This window comes from Saccoglossus kowalevskii, chromosome 18, assembly GCF_978046115.1.
Source record: "Saccoglossus kowalevskii chromosome 18, keSacKowa6.1, whole genome shotgun sequence".
Lineage (NCBI taxonomy): Eukaryota > Metazoa > Hemichordata > Enteropneusta > Harrimaniidae > Saccoglossus > Saccoglossus kowalevskii.
Genome location: NC_140658.1, coordinates 8,639,565 through 8,663,724, shown reverse-complemented (window position 1 = coordinate 8,663,724; position 24,160 = coordinate 8,639,565). Strand labels below are relative to the sequence as shown.

The window sequence follows — 24,160 nt, the reverse complement described above, 5'->3', positions numbered from 1 at the left end:
TTACCACTATGATAATAACCATCTACACATTGATAGTATATAGCGTTTGGATATGTATAGTTATCACTGGTATGATTAGCATTTGGAAACGATGGTGGGACACCACATGATACAGCTGAAATGAAAATATTAGATTGATTATATGTTGAATAAATACCCTGAACATTGCGGTGTTATACCAACTGACAAACTACTAGTATGTATATATTGTTTACAGGGTGCTGACTACCATTACATTTACATTTAGACAGTCAGGGAGCAAAAATGACTTGTTAGGATGGTAGTTAAGTGACTCAGATCGTGTTGTCATGTGTGTTTGAACGTGAGTCACTTGACTACCACAAATATGATATTCCAAATAGGGTTGGTAATACAAATAGGATAGTTTTGAAAAATAGGGTTAATATTCTAAATAGGTTTGATTTCTTGTTACAAATTGGGCTGGTTGTTATTACACATATGGTTGATAGTTATTACATAGGGTGGTATTAAAAATAGGGTAAATTATTGTTACAAATTAGGTTGATTATTACTTTTAGGGGTGATACAGTTGTGCACCAATGTAACCTCAATCGAACAAGCGATTGTGAACTAGCTGATGTTTGAATGTTTTTACAAAATCAAAGATATTTCCCTTTGCCATTGACTGAATAAATGCTCACGTTTGTCGGAAATCGAAAAATATACAGTCTCAGAAAAGTTATGTGATATATCTTCTGAACATGCGTAGTATATTTAAATAACCTATTGTAGAAGTGTGTTGAAACAAACAAAATAATTTCACACAAACAATAAATATTGAATTCGAATTTGCGTAATCTCAGACATTTCTCCATTCTCGCCGCTATTTTCTAAGCAAACACCCGCACATTGCGCATTATTTCCAGGTAGTGTCATCCATTCCCTTGATCAAACACTATAATATATAAAAAAAACACGTCTAGGCAATGTTTGGGAATGTCAATGAACTATAACAATCAACCAAATTACTGGTAGTGTAATTGTTATTACAATAGTTATGACAAATGGGGTTGATATTAAAAATATGATTGATTTCTATTACAAATAGAGTTGTTTGTTTTCACAGATATGATTGATATTTATTACAAAAGGTGGTACCAAATATCACTTCAATCGAACCAGAATTGTGAACTCGATGATGCTTGAATGTTTAGATAAGCACTTCTAGAAATGCAGGGGGAAGTTGCATGACACGATTGGTTGAAATAATCGCCTCATTTGCATAAATTAATATTCATGAGCAATGAAAAACTCGCCAAAATGCTTTCCGATAGCATACATGTTAGTTCTAAATTGACTGATTCTATCGTTACGAGCTGAAAAATGATCGGAAAAATGATGTAAAGGTATTTTTTGAGACACTTTTTCGATCAGACTCCAGCTAACTGTTGAAAGTAAGCATAGGTGGAGAATGCAGAGGCATGTTTAAATTTCACTCTAGTACTATTGCTCAAAATTGCTCAAAATGTTTTCGGTGACTTTTATCAGTGACAAGTTACCTAATTAGTATGCATTTCGAGAAACCACAGTGTGTGTGCATGCGCAGTTTGAAATGGAACAGTTTTGAACGCAATAAAATCACGCGTAGAACTCGGGCTCCAGCAAGAAATTGTGGCGTCAATCTGGTTGTCGGTTGAATTGTTTTGCAATAGACAATAATTTTGGAGCCTGTAGTTGTCTATGAAATGTTTTTGTTGAGGATTATTCTGTAAATAAATTGCTGAAATTATTTCATCTGTTCGTAAACGGGACGTTGTTGCTTTGACGATGGCTACGGACGACTGACGTCGAAACGTTCCATTCAGATCGGATGGCGCCCTCTCGTGCCAATCCCCCCTGTAGAAATGGGTCCAATTGACCACATTTGGGTTTTTACAAAATAAAAGATAGCAGCCGAACCACACAACTAATAGAAAAAAATGTTTCATTTACTTTGTAAAGCAACGAATTTCACATAAAAATGCCTTGTCACGCTTTCGCTGCTTGGCACACTGCTTTCGCATTGCAGTAAGTAGAGGAACAATCGAAAGAAACTAAAGGATATGTCAACTTTGCGAAACAAACCAAATAGAAGATGAGTACCACTTCCTGTTAGTCTGCCCTTTTTATAATGAATTTTGTGATAGATATCTACCCAGTTACCTCTATGATCCACCGTCTTTCAACACATTTATTCTTTTAATGAAATCACGTGACGATGTCATTTTGAAACTCCTCGGTGAATATGTATTTTATACAATAAATGTTAGGTACGACATTTCAGATTTATTGTAATATTTACTATACAAACCTACAAACGTGTTTTGTTTTGTAATCACCTTTTGGGCCGAAGGCCTTTAACATTTGTGAATAAAGACCATATATAGAAAATAAAATGTATACCTTAAATTTAGAGCCAAAATATTACATTTTAAAATTTGTTTGAACAAAACAGCAGCAGAAGTGTACTGACATTGAATTAAATAACTAACCTAAACATTGCGGTTCTATTCCAACTGACCAACTACTAGTATCCATACATTGTTTATATGGTGTACCACTACCACTATGATAGTAACCATCTACATATTGATAGTATACATTGTTTGGATAGGTATAGTCAGTATTGACATGGTATGCATTAGAGAATGATGGTGGGACACCACAGGATACAGCTTAAATGAAAATAATAGATTGATTATATGTTGAACTGACTAAAATTGAATAATTACATTAGACAGTCATCGAGTATAAATAACTTGTTGAGGTGTTACTAAAAGTAGAGTTGGTAATATTTGTAATACCAAATCTGTTTATAATATCAACCCTTTTCACAATATCTATCAACCCTATTTGTAATACAAATCCAATTTTACAAAAAAGATTAACCATAATTGTAGCATCAACCCCATTTGCAATTGGTAAAATCATAACATCAAATAATTTAAAATAATTATTATATGGAAGACTCCCAGTATTATGTATCATGCGAAAAATTGCCCCATCGCTTTTTGTGCTTGTCTTGCTAATGTATTTACATCCATTGACCATGAATTTCTACTAGAGATCAATAAACCAAGGTATTTGTAGTAACTCACTGTATTAATCCGTGTCCTCCCAAAATCCCAGTTTTCACTTTTCATAACAATGCCCCCGCGTCTAAAAACTATAATTTCTGTTTTACTTAAGTTTACCAACATTTTGGAAAGTGTACACAATTTTTCCTAAATCGACAAAAGTCTCTGTAAGCCAATAGGAGAATCGCTAAAAATGGCCACATCATCTGCATACAAAAGTGAAAAAAAAAAAAGTTCCTGTGAGATTTGAATACCCACGTGACCTGAATTTTCTAACATAGTGTTGAGTTCATTGATGAATTATGTAAATAAAAATGGACTAATCGTGCATCCCTGACGTACCCCAACATGACAAGAGAAGAGAAGTAGTTTGTAATACCTTGCTGTGATTTAACACAGGCTTTGACATCTTTGTACATGGACTTCTAATTAATAAGCATTTTCCCACTAATACCCTCTATACATAGTCTATACAATAATAAGTTATGGTCTACTGAATCAAAAGCTTTGCTAATATCCACAAATGCACAATAAAATATTTTTGAACCATAACATGCAAGACAAAGATGTTATCAACCGTACTATAACCTTCGCGAAAACCCGCCCGACAATCTGTAATAGAACCCACAGCACTGTCCATTTGACCAGTCTTATATTCAATATTGATGTGAAAATGTTACTCAATGAGTTTAATAAGGTAATTCCCCTGTAATTTTGTGGATCAGTCATACTTTCCTTTTTATGTATTGGTACTATTATACCTTTACACCATTCATTTGGAAAGACTCCAGTGTCAAAAATAACATTAAACATACACATTAGAGCGGGAACAAGTATATTTTTGGCAGCTTTATAAAAATCATTGGGAATGCCAACCGGTCCAGAGGATTTGTCATTTTTTTAGTTTTTTCAGTGCATGTAAAATTTCATTTTCTGAAATTTCCCTATTCAAAATGTCATCTATACTGCCATCCTGACTATTGCCCGCGTAATCAAAATCTTCTAAATATTGCTTAACTGTGGCATCTAAAGGTGACTTTTGTCTTTTGGGGTTGTGAAGTATTTCAAAATGATGCAGCCATTTTGTTGGTGCAATGTTTGGACAATGCTTACTGACTCCCGTGAACCGTTTGACCTGTTTCCACAAATCATTCCTATCTACCTCTCGTAAATTCTTACAAGCATCACGTTTGAATTTGCTTTTTGTTTGTTCACATACCTTTTTAAAAGCTACCTTTAAAGTTTTATAATTTTGTAAGCTCTCAAGATCATCATGCTTTCTGAGTTTACGTAATGCAGAGTACATATCACGTTTAGCTGACATACAATGTGTATTAAACCAGGTCGAGTATGGCTGCCTGTGAACACCTTTGCCACATTATGCACGTTTCCTGAAATCACTAGCTGCCCAGTTTAAAACATTATACAGATTTTCAATAATATCACTTACACATTCTGTACTAGAATTTAGAACCTGATTTATCATATTCATCCCCTTATTGGACATCATATTTCTAAAAGGGAAGGGTAAAGCACTAGGGAAAAGAATCAGGGAGATTTCCACAGAGCTGGTGACACGATAAAACTGACGTAATGATATTTAACACGTGTGTTTACGACCGCGAAGAGCTATACCAGTATTATTTATTTTATGGTTATTTATAACAAAGACACACGGCAATTGGTTTGAGTAAGATGTGTACATTGGAGCAAAGTAGACTGTCAGTGTCTGTATATAGGTGATACTTAGAGATAAGTTATTTCCGATATAATCCGATATAATCTTAATAAAACAATAAGCGGCTTTGATCATATATGTTGTATTGTTTATCCAGTCAGACCCCCTGTGTTGTAGAAGTATACTTAAGAAAACTTTATAAAGATAAACACGGAATACTATCAAACTTGACATGGTCGATTAACGGATACACTCCAGGACCCAAACATTTTTTTTAATTAAATGTCAAATAGAGTAATATATGCGGCATTGATACACTCACATGCTAATAACGGGTCATCACACAAAGTAAAAATAATCACTAACCTGTACATTGTGGTTCTATACCAACTGACCAATTACCAGTATCCATACATTGTTTATATGATGTACCAATACTACTATTATAGTAACCATCCACACAATAATAGTACACAGTGTTTGAATAGGTATAGTCAGTATTGGTATGGTTGGCACTAGGGAATGATGGTGGAACACCACAGGATACAGCTGAAAAGACAATCATTTGCTTATTCTGAAATGAATAACTATCCAGTCCATTGACCAAATCCTAGTATCTACACACTGTTTATATGGTGTGCCACTCCCGCTACGACAGTATCTATTCACACATTGATAGTATACAGTGTTTAGATAGGTATAGTCAGTATTGGTACTGTGAGCATTGGTAAATGATAGTGAGATACCAGAGAGATAAATAATCCGCGAAATGCGGTTCTGTACCAGCTGACCAATTACCAGTATCCATACATTGTTTATATGGTGTACCATTACTACTATGACAGTAACCAACTACACATTGATAGTATACAGTTTTTGGATAGGTATAGTCAATATTGGTATGGTACGTGTTTGGGAATAATGAAGGCACACCACGTGATACAGCTGAAAAAAAAAACAATTTGCAGATTTTGAAATGGATAGTAAACCCGTAAATGTGGAAATAAACCAAATACTAGTAACTATACATTGTTATTATGATGTATCAATGTACCAGAACTGTGATATTACGCATCTACACATTGGTAGTATACATGTTTGAATAGGTATAGTCATGGTAGGCATTGTAGAATGATGCTGGGATACAGCTGAAATGATTATCAGTTTTGAATAAATAAGCTGACCAAGTACTAGTATCCATGCTTATATGGTGTACCACTGTGATAGTAACCATCTACACATTGTATGGTAGGCATTACAGAACACAATTTTCGATTCTGAACTGAATAACCTACCTTTGCAATCTGGTTCTATACCAGCTGACCAATTACCACTATCCATACATTGTGTATATAATGTATCATTACCACTATGATAATAACCATTCACACATTGATAGAATATAGTGTTTGGATATGTATAGTTATCACTGGTATGATTAGCATTTGGAAATGATGGTGGGACACCACATGATACAGCTGAAATGAAAATATTAGATTGATTATATGTTGAATAAATACCCTGAACATTGCGGTGTTATACCAACTGACAAACTACTAGTATGTATATATTGTTTACAGAGTGCTGACTACCATTACATTTACATTTAGACAGTTAGGGAGCAAAAATGACTTGTTAGGATGGTAGTTAAGTGACTCAGATCGTGTTGTCATGTGTGTTTGAACGTGAGTCACTTGACTACCACAAATATGATATTCCAAATAGGGTTGGTAATTTGCGTAATCTCAGACATTTCTCCATTCTCCCAGCTATTTTCTAAGCAAACACCCGCACATTGCGCGTTATTTCCAGGTAGTGTCACCCATTCCCTTGATCAAACACTATAATATATAAAAAAAACACGTCTAGGCAATGTCTGGGATTAACAATGAACTATAACAATCATCCCCATTATAAATTACTGGTAGGGTAATTGTTATTACAATAGTTATGACAAATGGGGTTGATATTACAAATATTATTGATTTCTATTACAAATAGGGTTGTTTGTTTTCACAGATATGGTTGATATATAGTTATTACAAAAGGTGGTACCAAATGTCACTTCAATCGAACCAGCATTGTGAACTAGATGATGCTTGAATGTTTAGATATCCATTCCCAGAAATGGGTCCAATTGACCACATTTGGTTTTTTACAAAATAAAAGATAGCAGCCGAACCACACAACTAATAGAAAAAAATGTTTCATTTACTTTGTAAAGCAACAAATTTCACACAAAAATGCCTTATCACGCTTTCGCTGCTCGGCACACTGTCTTCGCATTGAAGTAAGTAGAGGAACAATCGAAAGAAACCAAATGTCAACTTTGCGAAACAAACCAAATAGAAGATGAGTACCTCTTCCTGTTAGTCTGCCCTTTTTATAATGAATTTTGTGATAGATATCTACCCCGTTACTTATATGATCCACCGTCCTTCAACACATTTATTCTTTTAATGAAATCACATGACGATGTCATTTTGAAACTCCTCGGTGAATATGTATTTCATACAATAAATGTTAGGTACGACATTTCAGATTTATTGTAATATTTACTATACAAACCTACAAACGTGTTTTGTATTTCATACAATAAATGTTAGGTACGACATTTCAGATTTATTGTAATATTTACTATACAAACCTACAAACGTGTTTTGTTTTGTAATCATCTTATGGGCCGAAGGCCTTTAATATTTGTGAATAAAGACCATATATAGAAAATAAAATGTATACCTTAAATTTAGAGGCAAAATATTACATTTTAAAATTTGTTTGAACAAAACAGCAGCAGAAGTGTACTGACATTGAATTAAATAACTAATCTAAACATTGCGGTTCTATTCCAACTGACCAACTACTAGTATCTATACATTGTTTATATGGTGTATCACTACCACTATGATAGTAACCATCTACACATTGGTAGTATACATTGTTTGGATAGGTATAGTCAGTATTGACATGGTATGCATTAGAGAATGATGGTGGGACACCACAGGATACAGCTGAAATGAAAATAATAGATTGATTATATGTTGAACTGACTAAAATTGAATAATTACATTAGACAGTCATCGAGTATAAATAACATGTTGAGGTGTTACTGAAAATAGAGTTGGTAATATTTGTAATACCAAATCTGTTCAAATATCAACCCTTTTCATAATATCTATCAACCCTATTTGTAATACAAATCCCATTTTACAATAAAGATTAACCATAATTGTAGCATCAACCCCATTTGCAATAACAATTAACCCCATTATAAATTACAAGTAGAGTAGTTATTATTACAATAGTTATGACAAATAGGATCCATATTACAATTATTGGTTCCTCTTACAGATAGGGTTGATTGTTTTTATAAATAGGATTGATAATACGAATAGGGTAAATAATTGTTACAAATAGGGTTGATTATTACATTTATGGTTGATTATTACATTTATGGTTGATTATTACTGTTAGATGTAATACAGTTGTGTATCAAAGGTCACTTCAATCGAACCAGCGATTGTAAACTAGATAATGATTGACTGTTTTGATATCTAACTCCCTAAGGTTGTGCAATTTAGAACCTCCGTTTTTTTCAAAATCAGAGATAGCAGCTAAACTACGTGACTAATTAAAATTCTGTTTCAGTCACTTTGTAGGGTAACAAATAAAATGTAAACCTAAATCTGCAAGCGAAATGTTACAGCAAAAAGAACTGATAAACTATCAGTATTCACATATTGCATATACAGCGATTTGGAGATAATAGCTATCTACACTTGAGAGTATACTTTTAAATATGTATTGACAACATCAATATGGTAGGTACTGGAGAATAATGGCGGAACGCCGCATAAAGTAGTGTATTGATTTTAAAGTAAATAACTCACCTGTACATTGCGGTTCTATACCAACTGACCAACTACTAGTATCCATACATTGTTTATATGGTGTACCACTACCACTATGATAGTAACCATCTACACATTGATAGTATACATTGTTTGGATAGGTATAGTCAGTATTGGTATGGTAGGCATTAGTGAATGATGGTGGGACACCACATGATACAGCTGAAATGGAAATATTAGATTGATTATATATTGAACAAATACTCCGAATATTGTGGTTGTACCAGTATGTATATATTGTTTAAAGACTGTTTGACTCCCGCTATGATCATGTGAACTGACTAAAATTGTATAAATGAGGCTTTATTGAAAATAGGGTTGGTGGTATTTGTAATACTAAATCTGTTTATAATATCAACCTTTTTCATAATATCTATCAACCCTATTTATAATACGAATCCCACTTTTACAATAAAGATTAACCATAATTGTAGCATCAACTCCATTTGCAATAACAATTAACCTCATTACAAATTGCAAGTAGGGTAGTTGTTATTACAATAGTTATGACAAATAGGGTTTCTATTACAATTATTATTGATTGCTATTACAAATAGGATTTGTTGTAATTACAGATATGTTTGATTGTTATTGTAAATAGGATTGGTAATACAAATAGGATACAGTTATTTATCAAATGTCATTTCAATCGAATCAGCGATTGTGAACTAGATGATGCTTGAATGTCAAGATATGTAAACCCCCAAAAAGTGGTGCTGTTTCGAACTTCCGGGTTTTTACAAAATCAGAGATATAAGCCAAACAACGTGACTAATCAAAAATCTGTTTCAGTCACTTTCTAAAACAACAAATAAAATGTATACCTAAATCTTCAAGCAAAATCTTACACCAGTTTTCAAGAAGAACTGATAAACAATATTTACATATTGCATATACATTATACCGATATACAGATATTGGCTATCTACACTTTATATGTAGACTTTTTATATGTATTGACAACGTCAATATGGTGGGCACTGGAGAATGATGCTAGGACGCCGCATATTGCATTGTATTGATTTCAAATTAAATAACTAACCTGTACATTGTGGTTCTATACCAACTGACCAACTACTAGTATCCATACATTGTTTATATGGTGTACCACTACCACTATGATAGTAACCATCTACACATTGATAGTATACAGTGTTTGGATAGGTATAATCAGTATTAGTATGGTAGGCATTAGAGAATGATGGTGGAACACCACAGGATACAGCTGAAATTGAAATATTATATTGATTATATGTTGAACGAATACTCCATGCATCGATTCCCATTCACACACACAAGCACAATACAGAGTGCCACGGTCATTTCAACATAACACGTATACAACAAATAGACAAACTCTGAACTCCCTATCCTACATGATGTTAATTTTGCGATGATCGGGGGGACCAGTGATGTGTCGATGGATTGAAGTTTGCACCCCATCTTGCTCGCGAGTTGAAGAGGAAAATTCCCACAGCAAGCCTTTCTAGGAAGAAAACACGTACTCCCCTCCCCATATCGTCTTCTGTGAAGTAATTTTTTTTCATTTATTGCATTTTCGAGGACATATAATATATAATATAATAATATATTATATATATATATATATACATACATACATATGAAGCTATTGGCAGTAGCGTCATGCGATTGTTGTAGCCCAAACTCTGCTACAAATAATTATGTCGAGACCCAGTCAATAGATGAAATGACATATCCACAGCCAAGCCATATTAGTGAAATGAGTGTGGGTATTAACTAAGCAGGGGCATTACATGCCAGTGTTTCAAGCTACAATTAACTATGTTGAAAGGTACATTGTTCAATCAAGGGCGTTAGGCAAACGTTGTAGATCAGTGATTCCACCTTCTTTGAAAGATTTGTGGAATAGTTTCAATATAAATATAAGTTTATCGGTTACACGCCCACTGGTTTCCACGGGTAACTTAGATATTAGTGGAATAACAATTAATAGAATAATGGTTTCTGAGCCACTTTTACAATTTGAAACTTTTTTTTACCAATTTATAGGATTACATGGGAGTTGTAAAGAATATTCAACTGCGCCACCACCGACGACGAATAACCATTGCGCTCCCCTACGCGGTCTTTGAGTTTTGGTATAATGGACTTCTTGAACGCGAACATTATTTATGGTAGTCATAAAGAACGATCGAAAACAAAATATAGAAGTTTTTCTTATTTTCGTGTGAATGGTGTGTATTATTTTGTGTCGGTTTCAATAAATTCCATATGAAAATACAGAAATTAATAAGTGTTCAAACTCTAAAAACCAGAATTCCGGTCGGCATTCTGACCGGAATCCGGAATTGCATTACAGATTATTACAATAGGACCTTGATTACTCGAATTTGGAAACTGTTCATAGATTAGTTATAAAATAATTTCTGTAACATTCATATGTATCTCTGTTTTGTCAACGAATAACACTCTGTGTGGAGTGCCCTTGTCATGTTTACCAAAACAGCCGGTCCCATATTTTGGCGGAAAATAAATTGTGGTTTCCTATAAATTCTCCGAACTATATTTCAGGCACGCATGTATTCATATTATACTTATTATGTTTTAAGTATGACTTAATAATTTTGAAGTTTACGAGTAAATCCGCAGGCATTTAAACGTCTTCGGTATTTTGCAAACGCATTGCGCCATTTGGTTTAATCATATTTACTCGAAAAAAATACAATACTTAGAGACAATATTTGCAATAAGCAAAAAGACAATTAAATAATAGTTATACGTGAGCAAAACCTGGATCTATAATCTATTACACTCCCCATTTATGCCCGAAATCCGTGTCACACTAGTTTAGGCTAATGCGAACTTCCTAACCTCAAAATGTACTACATTCAATATACGTGAAGCGGAGCAGTTTGCTAAATTTTGTATTCAATTGACTTGGAGGTAATGATAATTATATAGTAAGTATCAAACTGTAAGAAATAATATAAGGGATCGTTGGGGCGCTCTAGTTGACAACATGGCGAATAGGATTTGCATTAAAAATGAGTTAGCCAGATGAATTTTGACAGTATATTGTTTTTTATTGACGGTAAGATTATTTTGTTCTTCATACGACTAACTTTGCGACTAACTTCTCGAGTCCAGATCAGTGGATTTGGTTTTAAAATAACTCAATACTGTGTTACTTTGAACGGTAACGGTGTGCATTATAATTCGATGAAGATTGTTGAGCCAAACATGTTGGTCACGTTTTTTATATGGCCTATTGGTCAGCTACAGAGGTGTCAAACACAGTATATTTATTATGAAGAGTGGGTTTGGCAACAGATCTGGATGGCACGTTTCAAAATTAGTCGCGGGTAGGCAGATGTCTTAATAATTAGGTAGTGACTTTTAAATAAAAAAGGTAGCTCAACCAGTTCTCGAACTTCTTGAATAGATAAAATAAAAACCAACGCAACCTAAGTGTGGTAATAAAAAATGTGAATAAAAAATGAATTGTGATGTAAGTGTGCTGGTCAGTAGGTTTGCTGTATGTAGACGTGATGATGGTATTGTTGTGGACCGTTATATAGGTATCTAAGAAAGGTATTTGATGTGAGATGTATTCGATGGTAAACTTTAGTGTTGGATGGATACGATTACAGTGGTTTTGGGATTGTAGTTTTTCAATACCATTAGTCAAGATAAATCAGATGTCATAATTGTATTTTTTCCAGTAACTGTGTTTTGTGTCTGTACTTTGTAAAAAATCATTTTCTAGCATACCCATGGCAAGATTACCATACGAAGAAGCAATCTGCATATTTAGTCAATCAATTAGTTACTGTTGCAATGTGTGCAAATGTTTAAGTTCTGCAGTACTGTATATGTGACATCCTGTTACTGACAAAATATATGCCAATATATGATAGGAGATGTCTCCAGGTCACTGATGCTTGCTAAAAATGTGTGAATCAACAACATTTTTTAATCAACAATTATGAATTGTTATCGTATTTGCGGAGTTACCGCCTGGCAACTAACGTGCGCATGTTAGGATATTATTATTTTACTGTCCATCAGCATGACAGGATACAAGACTCTGTCCAATCAAATCAAATCATATCCTGAAGTACAGGTAAATGCGATGACGTCGCCAGGATAGAAATATACATGTGACTAACCTGTGCATATAGGTACATTATTACTCCACTGTCCATCATCTTGACAAGATATAAGACTCTCTCCAATCAATTCATATCCTGACGTACATGTAAATATGATGACGTCACCAGCGTTAAAAATGCCGTTCTGATGTGAAGGAGAGATGATCACGTAGTTGGCGACTGTAGGTGTTGTGCATAATTTATTTGATCGTTCAATACCTTGATAAACCACAACAAATCCTTGATCTATGCCGTTATTATTTGAGAAAAACTGCAGCCACAGTGCATTGCTGGAACTGTTGAGTTTGAAGGCATCACCGTAGCTATCAGTATAAATACCCAACGTTGTCGAATGTACATTTCCATCTTTGACAGCCAAGAAATCACCACTGGATAATTTCATCATCAGTATACTAAGTTCGATGATATTATTGTCTGATACAGTTATAGTCCATATACATGACTGGTTAGGAGGATAGAAACCCGGAAAGTTTGGAGAATATATATAACCAGTATCAGTAGTGTAGTTTCCTCTACATGCACTAACAACGGCTGTAACATATAGAAATATTGAATAATAATATTGTTTGTACGCATTCTGTGGAAAATGAGATACAAAGCTATTTAACACATGTAGATTTATTTATCATAGAATACGTGTTTGAGGAGGAAATTCGCCCGTTTCGCCCCCCCCAAAAAATCAGGTTGTTGAGCGATGGTCGTTTTTTGATGTTAGGGTAGGTTATTCAGATAGTAGATAGGACGCACATACCATGGTTTCACATAATGAGAAAATCGTCGAGATAAATTGCAATTTTCAATTCACAGAAAAAGCAATTCGCGAATGTGTCTTGTAAATAACAGATCAACACAATTATAGTTCTTAATATGATCTAGAAACATTCTTTTCTTTTTAAAGTTTTTAAAGTTGAGATTAAGTATATTATCAGACAACAGTGATATACTTACTGTCATATACATCAAATTGCCAATCACCTCCACATGCTTGTTTGTAAGGATCAGTTCCAGTATCACCACTACATTGTTGACTACCATATTCTGTATACTCATTTATCATTTCTCCAGGTATAGCTTCTCCATATCGCCAATAGTCAGTGTTTTCATCTCCACAGTAACATTCATCTCCACTCGACAGAACTGCTATTGATTGACTCTGCTCTCTACACATGTGTATACATGTAGGAATGTTGACTTCACTTGCAGGAATCTCCTTCTTAGTAGTTACAGGAAACACTCTCATTGGATCTTTTTCTTTATAGCGACCAAGAAATCCTGGAACTAATAGTAAACACGTCATTTAACATGTTGACAATGGTATTATTCTTTGACCACCATATCCTTATGGAATGCTTAGGTTATGTAGAATGTCATGGCAAGCAATTTAACTGAAAGGCTACATTTCTAATTGTCTTAGTGGGCACTTCACTCCACTTCAATTAAACAAATTCATGGTCAACATTATCAATGTTAACATTGAATATTTTTAGATTCTTTGCTTCCAATTCGTACAATAAGATGGAAAGTTTAGTGAAAGGAAAATAAATGAAAAACATATGTACACATTGCTCTACCATGAATTAAATGATTTATTTCATATTGCAAATTGGATACATTATAAGTAATCTTTTGTGCCTGTACCTGATGTGCTATTTTTTTGAAACACTTGACATCACGTCTTGCTTGGTTTCCTCGAAGTTTTCCTCTGGATTGTCTGTGTTGTACTATGGCGTGTGTTTACAACATATTTTATCAAAAAATAAAGATTTCAGATTATGCCACGAAATGAGCAAACATTAGTGAAGATAACCCATATATATATATATATATATATATATATATATATATATATATATATATATATATATATATAAGATAAGATAACAGTTTGAGTTGAATTTTTTTGACGAAAAACTGATATTTGTGGTGAATATAGAAATTTGTCGAACACGAACTGGACTGACAACCATCCTAGAAAATTTCGAATTAATATGAAAGCAATATGCGCAGCAGTTTCGTCGATAACGTCAATTTATATATTATTTATTATTTTTTTTAAGTAACATATTTACTATACCCAACTATCTTTGTTTAAGTGACTATTCATAGTTGCAATAATACATATCCAGTAGATTAAATGTAAATTTCTATACATCCCAGGTTCGGGTAGAATCTTAATAATAATGCCATGTTAGTTCTCATCTGTCCAAGATTATGGATTTTTGTCATTTTATTTCAGATTTGTGATATTTATTCAGTCTATTTTGTTTATTTCATACAGTATTGAGTCAATGTTGGCGAAAATGCTATTTTTGCTGAAAAATCTTCGAACTAACGCATTTCTGGCATTCCAATACTCGATCTCGGACGTTTATGAATGGATTTCAATCAAACTTGGACATACATTATACAGCATAGAACTCGGATACACGTCATTTGTCTTTCAGATCGGATTCAAAATGGCTGACTGGCGGTCATTTTGTTTTAATGAATGCAGTTCCAGAATCATATCTCTGACATGCATTGACTGATTATGTTCAAATTTCATATATTCATTATACATTATGTCATGGACAAAAAGGTCTATTGGTATGACGTTTCAATTCAAATTGGCCGACTGGTGGCCATTTGTTTTAATTAATGAAATTCCAAAGCAAAATCTCTCAATATGGAAAAATAATCAGTTGACGACCCGACCACATTTTAATATTAAAAAATCACAATCAAGCATCAGCTTCTCGATTCATAACTCTGACATGTTTATGTTAAAATGTTTGTGTATTTCTGATATAAAAAGGATTCAATGTGATGCTTCTATTTTCTTGTTCATCACAAAACATTGAAAGATGTATGTGTGTCACACAATTACGAATTTTGAAAGATAGTAAAAATGACTGCCATAACAATGCAACTAAGCAAATATTGTTATATCTTCCCAAACTCTCAATGTTTAAATATTTATCTATCTACACATATGTAAATATTCACACCTAATTATGCAAATCAGGGCTTGCATATTCTAACTTATTCAATATTGTGTTAATTAGAGCAAATAAAAAATTAGTTTGATATAGTTATGAGAATGCATGGCTACTTCAACTGAATATGCCTATCACCGCAATAAGGAAGGTTAAATGGTGGTGAAAATTGATAGAACTTTAACATATCCACCAAAGGATTTCATATTCTACATGTTCTGAGCTTTTAAAATGGTATGATGGCACTTTCCCAAACAATTTTAACGATGGCCTTTTTGAGTGTTTTAGTGTTGTTTCTTTCACAGTTTACAATCACAGTCAGATATACCACTCATCAGTTATATGCCTAATGTATATACTACAATATTACTTACAGTAGCAAGTGACGCCAGCCTGATACATAGCTGTACATGTACATGAATCAGTCCAAGATATTGTACAGTCATTAAGTGATGTGGATGATACGTCACAGCTGATATTACATACACTCACTGGTAGATCACTGACGCCAAACTCACTGTTCCTCCACAGCCACATGACATCGACAAAACCTGAAAATAGACATTGGCATAGAGTTGTTCAATTTACCTTTTTTTGGTGAGACTACTGATTTTTAGTCACGTTTGGTAAATAATTAAATAAAACCAGAATATCTAAATGCGTTAATTTTTTTTAATGTTTTATTCCTATTTGTAAACAAATAATAAATGAAAATGAAAGTATTATAACCTCATATAGATTTCCTAAACACGCAGAAGAACAATATGCCGTCTTGAATGGGAGTTTGGGACATATACCTAGATGTTTGCAAACTGTTCTCGCTTCCATCAAATTCCATTGTTGTGTATTCATTGCACATACTAATCCCCATTCACCATTGTTTCTTCTTGTCTCTACTCTTCCTTCAAATGGCGTTTGTCCATCAGAGAGTCTAACATCAACTGAAATATAGCAATATTTATACTGTTTATCATAAAAAAACGTGTTGTACATTTTGTAATTAATGTGATTTGTTTGTTATATGTTGTTAAGTTTATATGGTCTTTAAACAACTATACATGGACGTAATTGATAAATAGTGTAATAATACAAAAGCTTATTTGTTTACAACATTGTTATTGTTTCATTTCATTTGTATATTTGCTTAATTTAGAACAGTTATAGAATATTAGTTCATCCAACACGCAACATTTGGCATATAAACTAAAATAATAAATCATAACATAATATAAAACAAAATGCAAAATGTTTTCTGGAATATAGGTCATCTCATGTGACAATACAATATTGAATTCAACAGAACAACTTTTATACCTGATACATGGAGCTTAAATAAACAAAACTCAAATAAATAAACTTATTTTTTAATGCAGTGACTCATTAAATAATGAAAAATCTTTTAGCTAGTCATATGTAAATACAAATATGTGTTTGTATGAGATTTACTGTGTGGTTTGATATGCCAGTATCCTCTAATAACAGGATGTTGTGATTCAATTGTAAACCATGGCCATGCAGAACCATTGAAACCATAAAAAACACATATGTAACAATAAACAGTGGAGAACCGAACAAAAAGTTTGCTGGATTACAATATTTTTCACTACTCTTTCAAAACTGATATCAGCGGGATACAAGCACACACTGCACAACGTAATTAATTAATAAGAATATATTGGACGATACAAGCAAGACAATTGTCAGCTCAACACACCTTGTTATTATTGAATAATATTTAAAAAATAGCAATAGCTGAACATATGTTTTCCTATACAGAACATGATAATGCAGTACCGCTAGAATTTAAGTTTCGCTAGCAATTGTTTATAAGAACAGTGTCGGAGGAGATAACACATGGATTTGTATGTATATTCATTTTAGGGTCCATTATTAATACACTTATTAGTTTGACGGTATATTATGAATTATTGCATTATTCTTCTTATGAATCTCCTACTTCCATTGGCTTTCCTCTGTCACAATAAATATGATATATCAACTAGTGATATTACTATATTTTCGCATTGTTATATATTAATAATACATATTGTTATTGAGTAATGAGTTATAATGTATCAGTTAGTAAAGCGATTGTAGCAACTCAGTTTTCTGGAAATATAAATTATTTTATTTTGAAATGTACTTTTGTTGCCCAAACGTGGAGTGCAATGGTGACATGATTTCAGTGTATGTTCAAAAGATTGAAGACAATTCTTTGAGAAACAAATTTCATGATCATCATCAGACATACAATTCAACAAATTGCGTATTAATGCAATATAAATGTAACAATATATACCTCAAAGTATGCACGAATACATTACAGCGGCAGTATCACCGACGCGCAACGACGTTGTACTGTCTGATTGCATACTTTGAGGTATCTTCGTAATAACCTTATTTTTATACATCTTTTCCTTCCAAGGATACATCATGGGAATGCTGCAATGAAACATCTTATGAACAGAATCAGCGAACTTCTTTGTGTGGAGACCAGACTCCATGATCTTTCCCATGATGATGTGTTTTTATTATTAGAGGAGGCTTACGCGCGCAATCATTCCGAATATGGAATTCGCATTTCATGGTAGGACGAAAATATCTCAAAATTAAGGAACGCTGTAACTATTGACGTTACGGTGACAGATGTATAATAATAATAATAATAATAATAATAATAATAATAATAATAATAATAATAATAATAATAATAATAATAATAATAATAATAATAATACCATGAGTGTGCCTCTACCCCTTTAACACCATGGAATAGTGAATAGTTTATATGATAAAACAACAATTTGTTTTGACTCTCAACGACTATTTTCAGATTAGTTAGACGGGATTACTTAGCGTACTGTACCATGAATACTGCTAGTGCTGTTTTGTTTTGATGATCAAAAGAAAGAAATGACACATACAGTCACTTGAAATGCAAAATATACAGAGACAGATCTACATCCACACCATGCTATGCTTGATTACCAGTGAAAAAAATGTGTGATAATGGACTTTACTTAGGTCAACGAATAGTGACACAGTAATTAGTGACTATAACAGCTTACGCTTCCCAATGATATCAGTGCTATTGATAAGTTATGCTTTGTTAAAACTTAATGGTCACCATTGATCATTAAAATTACTATCAATTCTCTTTATTAAAGCAGTAAACCAACGCCGGAGGCGGGTATACCACGAGATATTGCACAATGCACGACATATATGCTCGAGCGGTAGCGAGTGCATATACTGAGTGAATTGTGCAATATCGAGTGGTATACCCGACTCCGGCGGTGGTTTATTGCTATTATATCATACCAACTTCATTTCTGTAGCATTTTCGACACTCTCGGTCTTTTTACAAAATAAGAAAGACTCGTTTTGATCGACGTGTAATGAGTATCGGCTGGTCGACACGGTGATCAGATGAAATGGGCCCTGGAACCAGTATTTGATCTTTGATCACACACTCGCGCTCAGTACACAGAAACGCACAAAACAGCAAGTTTAGATATCATCACAATCAACAACGCAAGAAACTAGCAAATAATTAGAAATTGAATAAACTGAACAAGCTCAACGCTTAATTTACATATGAATAGCTGTGAATAAATTATCATCAGCAGAACATTACCGGCAGCGAGCACTGTGCGCCGGTAGAATATATTTTAGCCTGGGTTTTGAAATCGTCAAGGTCAATTTCATTAAAAATGGCAAAGCGTTTCTTTCTCTCCATCTGGACGAATTCTTCGGTTTCTGCAAGAAAATCTTGCTCTGACAGGTCCCGAACATGATACTCGGCCATGTCTATGTTGCAGACAACAAAAACATGTCGCAAAGAATAGCATGCAAAAATTGTAGGTTGTACATTTTTTTCATTTAACCACTGCCAAAATAAAATATGTATATAATATCTTCATGCTATCAATATTACCCCAAAATTTCCCTAAAATTTAAATGCCCTTCCTTTTATTAGTTCACGAATTGAACTTGTATTCATATTCAGGAGCCTTATTTGGAACACCATAACTGTGCATTATGCTCTATTTAACCATGGCTTGCATAAATTAAAACAGTCTCCCAACCAATCACAATGATGTATTGATGGCAGTGATACACTGGTGTAATATAATTTTTGTTAACCCCTGTCGGTAATTGCTATAGATATATAACGGGAGTAGAAATGATAAAACGCTTGGTGTTTAACAGCCTGAAATTCAATAGTTTTCAGGTTTATTGAATTACATTCTGTGCACGTATACAGTAATATAACACAATAGCGTGGATATAATGATGACTGTCCATACCAGTGAAGAATGGAACGAGGAAGTAACTAAAAATAGACAGTCAGGTACGCTTTTTGTGGTGTTTGTGTAGGTGCATTAATATTAACTGAATCTGAACTTGAAAATCATTATTGACATATCAACGAAATTACCACCGTTCACTTATGACTAAGATACGATATTACGGAAATAGGCGTGTTATACTACAAAACCATCAATTATATTTGACTATTTGAAAATATAATTAAATTACGGCAATTTCTTACCTTGTCCATTTACTCTGGCAAAAGTGTCAATATTAACAACACATAGTATTATGAACAGCAGTTGTAGTTCCATATTATACACCTCACTGTGTTTACACCGAAACTTACGCTGTCTTACTGTGGAACTATACTAAAAATGGAAAGTACAGTGAAACATTCATATGCAAATAAGTTTGGTGATGGCTTTTGACACAGTCCACTTCAGTGACCCCAAGAGTACGAAGACATCGATGTCGTCGGTAAATCAAAATGACGTATATGGATGAAGGCAATGTCGTCATGGTTGTGTCGTTGTTTTATTTCGTCTAGTATGTTCTATAAATTCTCAAAAATATAATCCTAGTTGACAGACGGCTACATATCGACACGATATTGTGAGACCTTCATGTCACTAGAGGGCACAATTTATAAAAGACGTGTATTGTCCATCTTTTTCAAGGTCACATAGCGAGTGACTTTCTGACTGCCCACTGTCACAAGGTAAGTTATTTTGTAAGGTACTTTGGTGTGATAGAATCGCCAAACGTAATACAGAAACACAACAGCCAAAATAAAGTACCGTCACCGACCTTGTGGTTTGGTTCTTTACCAAAAAATCACACAATCTGAATAATATATAGGTATATTGGTATTGATATATATTCATACACAGTAATGCCATGGTAGTACGTAGGGATAGAACACGCACACCTGTAAAAAACTTGCACGCACTTAAAGAAACACAAGTTCACGTGGTCAACGACATATTTAATACGGGATAGTGTCAAATAATATTTGTAATGCTAATCACAATATTTGACCATACATAAGTAAAAAAATATTTACATTAGCATTAAATGCAAACAACTGTGGTTAATACCCTAAAAACGTAATAAGTGCATAATCATTCAATACAAGTAAATAACGTTTTATACTGTCACTTGCAGACTGTTATCATCAATCACTGTGCCGTAATGACGAACTGTATAACGTCGTAGAAATAACAACACCATACACCACTTAGCTTTTGTAGTTGACCCAGTTCTATATACGATGCTCGTTCTATCACACGATTTAATGTCTCGATGATGGTTCTCCTAGGAATTTTGTTCCGATGACGTTTTGGCAAATAAGTTGCAATGCGGCTATAGAGACTCGTCAAATTCACTATGTAGGACTGGATACTATAGTTGGTAGAAGCACATGTAGGCCATGGGGTTTTCGATGCAAAGTATCAGGAACTGGCAACAAACTTCTCAAGATGTTAACTGTGACAGGCAGCAGGGAGAAGTGATCCTTTTTTTCACGTCAATTTTAATTTATTCTGAAATGTTTCATTTACAGATGGGTTAGTTACACCCATCAAAGTGCCAAATACAGCGCCATCTCTGGCTAAAATAATAAAACTTAAATAACAAACTTGAAAAATATACACTCCCACAATAAAAGTTAAGTTACCGGGAAATGCCTCTGTGAAAACTACATTCAGTAGAAATGACCACAATTTTGCTAACTGAAGACGATGTTTCGTGGGTAAAATTGTTATTTCTAAGATCATAAAGCGTTTGGAAGAACAGTTAAAACGATAGTCGAAGTGTCGGCGGATTGAGAATAAGGATTGCCATAGTTTTATTCACAATCGCAAAATTCCCACCTATGAAAAGGATACCTTTGCAGTTCGATTTCAGATTAGTGATTTCCTCATGGCCTTAGGGAAATACAAAACTGTAATGTGTGAAGCTTACCCTATAAGACGAGAGGAGTTAGAACTCTACACTACGGATATCATTGCCATGGCCAACAGTTTTGGTGGACTATTTAATGAATACCACGTGAAGTTCACCACCAAGGCCTCTACATGGTGGCATCAGTAGAATATTAAGATTGATTGGTCGGTCAGGGATAGAGACATTTTTATGTGACTTACAGTTGGGTGTAAAACAGCAGCATGTTCACTTTGCCGGAATTCATTGACAGCAAGCACTACGGTAATCAAACATGATTTGTTATCATTGCTGGAGCATTTAAATGTTGTTGCTAGCGTTGTTCATCTGGGTCGTCCTTTGATATCATATATGTTGCAGCCAGTTGCATCATCGGTGCATACGTTTATAAACCTAGATTATCACATTTTATTAGATTTAATTCGGTACATAATGTTCAGTGCTTAGTGACTTGTCTATGATTTACGAAAATGTGTTTATTGTAACGCATTGCATCAGACATTTGCACTTGGGTTTGTCTACTATACTATTGTATATTGCAGGAGTCAGGTTTGTCTATATTGATTTACCGAATGCCTGGAAATACAAAGGTCATGAACTTTTGAGTTTAAACTTGTTGTTAAAGGCAATTAAACGTGAACAACAACATGTACCTTTTTACAGAAGATATTGCAGTATGTTAACACTTCACACGCCCCCTTGAAGACACATTTACTCGTATTATATTGATTTTATGCTATATGCTGATGATTCTCAGCTATATGTAACTTGTAACACAGTCAGTATAAAACAGTTAATTTTTAATTCAATGTGATTCGTATTGATGTATTCTACAGCGGTGTGTGGCGCAATGAACATCGCTTAAGTTTATTACATATTTATACATAGACTGCCATTGTTGAACAGGAAAATGTACATTTAAGTGTTTTCTTTTATTTGGGTTTTTACAGTATTTATTTCATCTTGGGGGTCTCTTCGAAGTTGGTCAAATACATCGTTTGGGGGCAAGTACGCTATTTTTATTTGTAGCTCAATACTGCAGATACATAAATTGCATACTGTGACCTTGACCTATTTCCCCCAAAATGCGACCAGATGCCGTGATTCGCAATGGGAACATATCTGCCAAATGTGAATGCCTTCGTTATTTTTCTCCTTCGTGCTGACACAGGTAATAAAGTATACGAAGCTCGGAAATGTATATATTCAGTTACATATTTATGGTGAAAATCAATAAATTACCAAAAAAAGTCCGATGCCTGAAAAAAAAGACATTTTGAAACACTGATCAATTTAAACCATTTAAATTAAACTCTATTATGTGGCCAGAAAATCATGGGCACCGGTTTTTTCAGGTGTGTAATCATTCTCCCTATATTTCACACAATATGTGTAAATGTTTGGATGTGCATAATATACTCAAGGCTGTCGGCTAAACCTGTCCGAACTTGAGTGTTGATTTTCGTTTATTGAAAATATGTGGCAGACCATGCTTTTCTTGGTTTAATTTACACTGCTATGTGATGCAGGAGAACAATATTAAACTCTCATGGTTCATGTCTAACCACATTTGGTCTCGGCTCTATATGGTCACCCAACAAACACCATGCATCGAAGCAGTTTAAGAATTGACGAATAAATGAATTCTCTCATCTCGGTAACTAAATCAACCAAATGTGCATTGCTACCCTGCAACTTATACATGGATATCTACGTGTATATACTGTCCCAAAAGCCACACCTACACTTGAAGTTCCCCCAAGCATCTACAACCCTGACAGAAAAAAAAAATCAATTCGGTGACACCAGTTATATATTTAAGCAATAACCCCCCTTATCATACTACTTGTAACTGTGGATAGTTGACGTTCAGCGGTACTTGGTTCGACCAAAGTTTGAGACATGGCGGGTCGCGGTAATGTAACTTGTACGGTGACCAGCACGACGACCTCAGTCCCAACATCTGACCTGGATACATTTTTGGTATAACCAAAGTTTTGTGACAGTGTGGCTGACAGGTTTTGTCGTTGTTCTGAGGTAAGTTTGTTGGTGTAAAATCGGAATCTCGCACCGTTTTTGTGACCCGTACATGATATGCCTTTCCCCA

The 24,160-nt window shown here is 34.0% G+C and overlaps 2 protein-coding genes across 2 annotated transcripts; both read right to left on the bottom strand.

Moving 5' to 3' along the window:
• Positions 1-7,430, bottom strand: LOC146731527 (membrane cofactor protein-like). Its single transcript, XM_085493322.1, has 5 exons — positions 7,403-7,430; positions 6,051-6,233; positions 5,122-5,304; positions 45-115; positions 1-6 (listed from the first exon to the last, which is right to left on the bottom strand). Exons 1-5 carry the CDS (start codon positions 7,428-7,430, stop codon positions 1-3), a joined length of 471 nt encoding a protein of 156 aa, XP_085349448.1.
• A 5,500-nt stretch (positions 7,431-12,930) lies between these two features.
• LOC146731526 (kremen protein 1-like) lies at positions 12,931-20,454 on the bottom strand. Its single transcript, XM_085493321.1, has 6 exons — positions 20,351-20,454; positions 16,593-16,736; positions 16,170-16,346; positions 13,769-14,098; positions 13,019-13,351; positions 12,931-12,944 (listed from the first exon to the last, which is right to left on the bottom strand). Exons 1-6 carry the CDS (start codon positions 20,421-20,423, stop codon positions 12,931-12,933), a joined length of 1,071 nt encoding a protein of 356 aa, XP_085349447.1. The 5' UTR covers positions 20,424-20,454.
• Positions 20,455-24,160: the final 3,706 nt, after the last annotated feature.